The sequence below is a fragment of the Carlito syrichta genome, unplaced genomic scaffold (genome assembly GCF_000164805.1).
Source record: "Carlito syrichta isolate Samal-C Ts95f unplaced genomic scaffold, Tarsius_syrichta-2.0.1 Scaffold314855, whole genome shotgun sequence".
In the NCBI taxonomy this organism is placed as follows: Eukaryota; Metazoa; Chordata; class Mammalia; order Primates; family Tarsiidae; genus Carlito; species Carlito syrichta.
In genome coordinates, this window is record NW_007258951.1 from 133661 (window position 1) to 142555 (window position 8895).

General features: G+C 41.1%; 1 protein-coding gene across 1 annotated transcript in view; it reads left to right on the forward strand.

Moving 5' to 3' along the window:
• Positions 1-4724, forward strand: part of DNAJC3 (DnaJ heat shock protein family (Hsp40) member C3) — a gene marked incomplete at its 5' end in the record, with an annotated part of 88168 nt that extends 83444 nt beyond the window's left edge. The window contains one exon of the mRNA XM_008072114.1: positions 4315-4724. Within this exon, the coding sequence (XP_008070305.1) occupies positions 4315-4724 (410 nt within the window). The remainder of the gene's footprint in view (positions 1-4314) is intronic.
• Positions 4725-8895: the final 4171 nt, after the last annotated feature.

Below are 8895 nucleotides of genomic sequence, written 5' to 3' on the forward strand. Positions count from 1 at the left end.
TTACATTTATTTTGTATCCTGAGACTTTGCCAAAGGCCTTTATCAATGTAAGGAGGCTTTTGACAGATTCTCTTGGGTTTTCAAGGTACACAGTTATATCATCTGCAAAGAGAGATAACTTGACTTCCTCTTTTCCTATTTGTATACCCCTGATTGCCTCCTCTTCTCTGATTGCTCTAGCCAGGACTTCCAATACTATGTTGAACAGGAGGGGTGAGAGTGGGCATCCTTGTCTTGTTCCAGTTTTCAGGGGAATTGGTTCCAATTTTTGTCTATTTAGGAGTATGCTGGCTGTGGGTTTCTCGTAGATTGCTTTCATTATTTTGAGGCACGTTCCCCGTATGCCTAGATGTTCAAGGGTTTTTATCAAGAAGGTGCTGGATTTTATCAAAAGCTTTTGCTGCATCTAATGATATGATCATGTGGTTTTTGTTTTGACCACATGAGCAGGGAGACAGCCTACAAACTGGGAGAAAGTATTTGCCAACTCCAGGTCTGACAAAGGCTTAACATACTGGATCTACAAGGAACTCAAACATGCTGAAAAGAAAAAAAACAAACAATCCCATTATAAAATGGGCAAAAGATATGAACAGACACTTCACAAAAGAAGACATCTGAGTCAATTTTGTTAAATTCATTCTGTTGATGAATTTAATTACATTTATGGTTTTACAAATGTTGAACCGGCCTTGCATCCCAGGTCATCGTGGATGATTTTTGGTCATGGTGGATGATTTTTGAGATGTATTGCTGAATACGGTTTGCAAGGATCTTGTTGAGAATTTTAGCATCTATGTTCATCAAAGATATTGGCCTGTAGTTCTCTTTCTTTGTTGGGTCTTTACCTGGCTTGGGTATCAATGGGATGTTGGCTTCATAAGATGATTTGCGGAGAGTTCCATCTTTTTCAATCGCCTGGAATACCTTCAGTAGGATTGCTATCAGCTCCTCCTTAAATGTCTTGTAGAATTCTGCTAGAAAGGCATCTGGACCAGAGCTTTTTTTGTAGGAAGTTTTATTATTATGTAGTCAATTTCCTCGATTGTTATTGGTCTATTTAGGGTCTCAATTTCTTCTTGTTCCAACCTAGGTAGGTTGTGTGATGTCAGAAAGTCCTCCATTTCCTTAAGGTTTTCAATTTTTTTCCATACAAGTGTACGTAGTAGTCTCTAATGATCTTTTGTCTTTCTTCAGGGTCAGATGTGACTTCTTCTTTTGTGTTTCTGATTGTGCTTATTTGGTTTTTTCCTCGTTTTTTCTTGGTCAGTCTAGCTAGGGGATCATGGATCTTGTTTATCCTTTCGAAGAACCAGCTTTTTGTTTCATTGATTTTTTGTATTATCTTTTTGTCTTCTATGTCGCGGATTTGGGCTTTTATTTTGGTGATCTGGATTCTTCTGCTGAAATTAGGGTTTTTGTGGTCTTGCTTTTCCAGCTTCCTTAGGTGGCTTGTTAGGCTGTTAATTTGTGTTCCTTCCATTTTCTTCATGTATGTTTGTAGGGATATAAATTCCCCTCTTACTACAGCTTTCAGGGCATCCCAGAGATTTTGGTAAGATGTTTCTTCATTTTCATTTGTTTCTAGGTATCTGTTGATCTCTGTTTTGATTTCATCATTGACCCAGGAGTTGTTTAGCATCATGCTGTTTAGTGTCCATGTCTTTTTGGGTTTTGAGGGGACTTTGTTGGTGTCAATGTTTATTTTTATTCCACTGTGGTCTGAGAAGGTACATGGTAGAATTTCAGTCCTTTTAAATTTTCTTATGCTTGATTTATGGCCGAGTATGTGGTCGATCTTAGAATATGTTCCATGTGGTGATGAGTAGAATGTGTATTCTGTGGTCTTTGGATGGAGTGTTCTGTAGGTATCAATTAAGTCCATTTGGTCCAAAGTCACATTGAGGTTCTGGATCTCCTTGCTGATTTTTTGTCCTGATGATCTGTCTAGGGTTGTGAGTGGGGTATTAAAGTTCCCAGTTCTGATGGTGTACAATCAATATCTTTCTTTAGTTTTCTAGAAGTTGCTTTTTGAAAGTTGGTGCACCTATGTTGGGTGCATATATGTTTAGGATAGATATTTCTTGTTGATGGATTGAGCCTTTTCTCATTGTGTAGTGGCCTTCTGTATCTTTTTTGATTCTTAATAGCTTGAAGGGTATTTTGTCTGAAATTAAGATCACTACTCCTCCTTTTTTTTGTATTCCATTTGCCTGAAAGTTTGTTTACCATCCTCTTACTTTGAGTCTGTGGGTGTCCTTTCTAGTGAGGTGAGTCTCTTGAAGGCAATAGATTGTTGCCTGATGATATTTTATCCATTTTGCCATTCTATGTCTTTTCAGTGGTGCATTTAGTCCATTCACGGTTAGGCTAATAATTGAAATGCAAGAGTTTATCCCTGTCATAAGGTTCTAACAGAGTTGTTCCTATTTGTTTGTTGTCTTTCCTTGGGTTTTGGAGTTGATTCATATGTGTTTTTAATCTTTTGCCTGTACTCTTGTGAAGAATGTTGTTCTTTTTTCTTTTTCTTCTGTGTTCAGTACTTTCTTAAGTGTTTCTTGTAGAGGTGGTCTGATGGCAGTGTAGGTTCTTAGAAATTGGATATCTGGAAAAGATTTCAATTCTCCCTCACTAATGAAGCTTAGTTTGGATGGGTAGGTTATTCTTGGTTGAAATTGTTTCTCTTTTAGAACTTTGAAGATAGGGGTCCAGGCTCTCCTAGCCTGAAGGATATCTGTGAATAAATCTGCTGCTATTCTAATTGGTTTCCCTGGAAGGTAGTCTGGCCTTTTTCTCTTGCTGCCTTTAGGATTTTTTCTTTTATAGCTACTTTGTTTAGGCGAATCATTATGTGTCTTGGAGTTGGTCTTCTCATTTGTTGTCTTGCAGGGGTTCTCTGAATCTCTTGTGTTTGAATTTTTTCATCCTTTGTGAGATGAGGGAAGTTTTCTTGAATGATTTCATGAAATGTTTGTTCCAGTGTGGCTTCTGTTTCTCTCTCTGCCTCAGGAAGCCCAATTACTCTTAGGTTTTGTCTCTTGAAGTGATCATTCATCTCTTGCAGGTTTTGTTCTGTCTTTTTGAGCCTCTTTTCTATGCTTTTGACAGTTTGGGTTAGTTCTGTGTTTTGGTCCTCGAGCTCTGAGATTCTTTCTTCTGCTTGGCTAATTCTGCTTTCCATGCTTATTAGTCTGTTATTCATTTCCATCACAGTATTCTTTACTGCTGTCATTTCTGACATCAGCTCCTTCCTATTTTCCTCTTGTCTCTCCTCAATTTTTTTTTTTAATTCTCTCCATTAATATCTTGATGTCTGGGTTTGTTGCCTGTAACCAGTCATTCTGGGAGCTCTTCATTGTTTGTGTTCCAGAATCTGTTTTCTCAGTGTCTGATCTCCCAGGGGTCTGTGTGAGACCTATATTCTTCTTTTGGTTTTTGTTCATTTGTGCAGTTTTTCCCCCTCCCTACTTTTTCCTTCCCTCCACATCACCGTCTTCTTTAATTCTGTTATTCCGGGGTAAAGGGATTGGTTTTACTTCTGTTTGTTCAATCTCCTATTCTTTATGTATGCCCTCTTACTTTGTTCAATTCTGGAGTTGCACTGTAGGTTGGGGGTGGTCCTTTTTGCAGTTTTGAGATTTACTTAAGGGGGGAGCTGTGATTCAAAATCTATCTGCAGGTCCTGGTACTCACTGACAGGTGTGTGAATAATCTGGAACCCACTTCCCACTGCCTTGGAATCTGTCCGTACAGTGGGGCTGTAGGTTTACACCCTGAAATAAAATGTGGTTAGCAGAGGGGAGAGAATGGAGCAGAGAGTGGGTTGAAGAGGGGGGTGGAGAGATAGAGGAGTAAGGGGTGAAACAAATGAGTGTGCCAAATAATAGAGAGAGAGGTCTATACTGAAACAGATAAAAACAATAGACCACAGCTACAGATGAACCAACTCTCATACAGACAAAAATAAAACATATAGTGATGCTAACATACCAGCTATCCAACCACCTTATTAGTTTGCTGTTCCTCTATGCAAAGATATGGTTTACAGAGAGAAGAAAAGAGAAGAAAAGGAAGAGGAAAAAAGAAAAAAAAGAACAATACAGTAGGAATAGCATTAAGTCATTAAACTAACAGAAACAATGAAGCACACTCTGAGACATTTCGTTTAAGTCCCATGTCCTTTCAGGTCTGATTTCTAGTTTTTTTTTCAAGCTGGTAAATTAGTTTGCAGTTAGGGTCAGTTGCCCCTGGTCTGCTGTGAAGGACAGTTCAGATTACCCTCTGTTCACCACTCTGGCCTATGTCTTTATCAAGCTTGTTTTTCCTGTTTCGGTGTTGTTACCTTGAATCGCCAGCAGGTGGTACTATCTCAGCTGCTCGCCCCAGAGGGGGGGTCCGGACAGGGACGGCAGAGGCTGAAGATGGCAAGATGGCTGCCTGCCTCAGGGCAGACGGCAGGTGACTTACGGTGGGCAGGATGTCTCGGTCGCAGGAGAGGTGGCAGCGATCCCAGCAGATCTTCCCTGAAGAGGCTTCAAGGACTGAAGTTGTGGATCACCTCCGGCCCGGGTGGTGCAATGTGCTACCGGTGGCGGTGGCAGTGGCTGCTGTGGTTGCGGTGGTGGCTTCTGCGCTGCAGTGGCTATCCAGACCGCTGTGATGCCCCAGTGGTGGCGACAGCCATGCTCCGTATGAAGAGCAGGCTGCGATGTTGGGGTCTGTAGCCCCTGAGGTGAGAGTCAGAGACCCACTGCAGTTCTCCTTTGCAGAGGTTTTCACAGACTGGGTTGCCCCATTGCCATCTTGCCGGAAGTCCCCCACCTTTCTCTTGTTAATTGTCATTTCTTATATGTCCATTTGGCCTTTGGAAAAACTGAGGTCATGTGACTTAGGGACTTTTGCCTTCACTGGCCCCTCCTTTCTCCATCTTCCATTAAAAAAAAAAGCCAAAACCATCCTCAGCAAAAGAAACAAAGCAAGAGTTATCACACTTCCAGACTTTAAACTTTACCATAAGGCTACAATAATGAAAACAGCCTGGTATTGGTACAAGAACAGTGATACAGACCAATGGAACAGGATAGAGATTCCAGAAGCAAAACCTCAATTTCAACCAACTTATCTTTGACAAAGCCTCTACCATCAACCACTGGAGAGAGGAGAACCTATTCAGTCAATGGTGCTGGAAAAACTGGTCAACCACATGCAGAAGACTGTGGACCCCTACCTAGCACCATACACAAAAATCAACTCTAAATGGATCAAAGACTGAAACATAAAACCTCAAACTATAAGAATCTTAGAAAAATCAGGAAACACCCTTACAGAAATTGGAATAGGCAACCAATTCCTGATCAAAGTCCCAAAAGCCCATGCCATAAGAGATACGATAAAGTGGGGCCTCATCAAACTGAAAAACTTCTGAAAAGCAAAAGAAACCATCAAGAGAGTGGGGAGACAGCTCACAGAATGGAAAAAAATATTTTCCAACTGTACATCTCACAAAGACCTAGCATCCAGGATCTACAAGGAACTCAAATGTGCTGAAAGGAAAAAAACAAGCAGCCCCATTAAAAAGTGGGCAAAAGATATGAATAGACACTTCTCAAGAGAAGACATATGAGCAGCCAACAGATACATGAAAAAATGCTCAACCTCACTAATCATCAAAGAAATGCAAATCAAAACCATACAGAGATAGCAACTAGCTCCAGTCAGGGTGGCCATCATTAATAACTCAAAAAGCAACAGATACTAGAGAGGCTGTAGGGAAAAGGGAAAACTTCTATACTTTTGGTGGGAGTGTAAACTAGTATAGCCTGTGTGGACAACAGTGTGGTAATTCCTAAAAAATCTAAATATCAACCTTCCATACGACCCAGCAATGCCCCTTCTGGGAATATACCTGGAGGAATTTAAATCATTCTATGAAAAAGATACCTGCACATGTATGTTTATTGCAGTATTATTTACAATAGCAAAAACATGGAACCAACTGGCCTGCCCATTGAAAGTAGACCGGATTAAAAAAAAATGGTACATATACATGATGGATATTACACAGTCATAAAGAAGGACAAAATTATGGACTTTGTGGCAACTTGGATGAATTTAGAGTCCATAACACTCAGTGATCTATCACAGAAGTAAAAACCGATTACCACGTGTTCTCATTCATAAGCGGACCCTGAACATTAATCATAATATTATAAGAAAGGGATTGGCAGGTGCGGGGTACTTCCAGGGGAGGGGGGCAGCACATAACACCAATAAAGATACCTGATCTCAAACTAAGTCAAGTGGAACCAAAGTGAGGCCCCAATTTACCTTTATGATGACCACTTATCTAGCTAATCCCACATCTTTAAAATATAATAAAATGTAAGAAAAAAATATATAAGGGGGACCCCCAAAAAACAGAATTATTTTTTGGAGGGTGGGCTCCTTATATACAGGCTTTCCTGTTCTAGGAACCCATTGGCATAGTGTGCCAGCTAGTGTTGTTGTGAAATGCTGTGTTTGGCTTCAGTGAATTCTTTTTTGGAGATTCTCTCAATGCATTTGCCCATTTTATGATGGTGATTTACTAACACACCTGCCCACACCAAGCTGAGTGTTCAGCAGTTTTTAACCAAAAACAGCATGATCCTCATGCCCACCCCCCACCCCCCATTCACCGCTCTTGCCCTAAGTAACTTTTTTTTGTTTGTTTTCCTGGATGAGAAAAGTCCTCAGAGGGAAACATTTTGCTGATGTGGAAGAGGTAAAACAAAAACTGGCAGAAGCACTAAAAGGCATCAAAATTGATGAATTAAAAAACTGTTTTGAGCAGTGGAAAAAGCCTCTCAATAAGAGTATTACATCTAACAAAGAGTACTTTGGAGGTGACTGAAGAATAAATATACAATTTTAAATAAATAAATTCTGTTTTATTGGATTCCCCCATATATATCACATGGATAGAGAAACTCTCAGGATCACTGGTGGGGAAAGATGCCCCATCTCAACGTAGCTCAACCTCTGCTAGAGTTAAGCCGCCTTTATGGAGTGATTGTTTTGCTAGATGCTGAGAAATTACGAACCTTCAAAGACCTTGTTTGCAGGCTGGGATATCACTTCTCCTTGAGGCATCTTTGAAATGCAAACTTGTTCTCTCAGCAGACTCTAGGCATCTCAGCCTTTAAGATAAATGCTTTAAACAGGCAGCAAACCCGCTTGAGTTCGGTGCCCGGCTTCCCGACAGTTTAATCATATCGATTGCTGGCTGTTCGTTTGCCTTCGTGGCCATCTCTCCCTTGTTGGTTCGCATTTGCTTTCTCCAACCATCACAGCCACTGGGGTTCTGCCTTGACATAAACAAACACTGATTCAACACACTGGCTTGTGAGTGGTGACCAGAAACCTGCTTGCTTTTACAAGGAGCAGCCTGGCTATGGGTTGGCGGGGCAAGGCTGGATTTCCAAACATTTTTCCTTTCTGACTGATTTAGGGGTTTCTTTGAGGTCAAGAACCATGATGTACCCTTGAAATAAGCAGATATCCAAGCTGGCAGGTGGGATAGGGGACGTGACAAAATGAATCCACACCTGCTTTAGTAGAATCTGCTTGGGGCAGCCAAGACGTGTGGTCATGGGGCACCATTTGTGCCCCTTTTGCCCCAGCTGTGTGGCTTTGCTTTGGGGGAGTCCTTTGCTTTTCTCCATCTAAATGTTCTCATCTGCAAAATGATAGTAATAACAGTGGTTGATATTTATCAAACTCTAAAGATATGCCAGGCTCTGCTCTAAATGCTTTGCAAGTATTATGCCTTTTAATCCTCAGCAGCAGAGACCGAGGCTTAGGAGGTGAGGTGACTCAGCCAAAATAAGAATTGGCCCAGGCTGACTAAGGTTCAAGGCTAAGCCTGGCTTTAAGGTTGTGGTGTCTCAGAGTGGCCATCAGAAGACACTCAAACTCACTGTTTTGATATTGTGGATTCCACTGCAGGTTCTGGTGATGGTCACATTCCCAGGTTTGATGGAAAGTTCTAGTCATGATGCTTGGCGCATAGTATAGTGTCTATGCACACTGCATCAAATCCTGTGCTACTTCTGACTATCTGTGTGACCTTGGGCAAATAACCCTACCTTTCTATGCTTTGCTTTCCTTGTCTGCAAAATGTTGCTTTTGCCTACCTCATAGGGTTATTGCAAAGATGGTAAGAAACAGTGCTTGTGAAGTGTTCAGAGTATGCCTTGCACGGGGAAAGTACACTGTGCTTGTTAAAATATTTAATTGTTCTTCGTGATAATCATGCAATTCCAGGAGATATCAATGTCTTATGTTCTGTTATTCTAGTGGGTGTTTGTGGTCTCATAACCTTGAGTGCAGAGCTATGATTTTAATACCAAATGGAATAATTAGATATTGCTGGAGGGGGAGAGGGAAGGGGATTCTACATCTTGCGCTCCATTGCATGTTATTTTATTCAGGAGTTAACAAGAACAAATTCACAATTATGAGTGAAAATTAAAACATAGGGTGTGCTTTTTGTTAACAAGTGTGTTTTCATTTTGAAAAAGAAAATATAGCACCTTAATTTAGTTCTTGTGAAAAGCTACTCCCAACCGGGCAGAGGACCCTTGATGGGCTTATAAGGATGAGTCCTTCGGGGTGAGCCTTCCTTTGAGTGGTTTTTGGTCCTGGCTACTTAGGGAGTGAGGCTCAAGGAGCTGATGTGTGAAGCCCTGGAAGGGAGCATTATCTTACACTCAAGGCTGGGAAATAAGAGAGCTAACGTAAAGGAAAAACTGCACTGGCAATTTTGAGAAAACTGGATGAAGTTCTATTAGGAGCAGTAAGCAGAGGAACACCTAGACATGCCTTCAAGGCTTTGAAATGGCTGCAGGCTAGCAA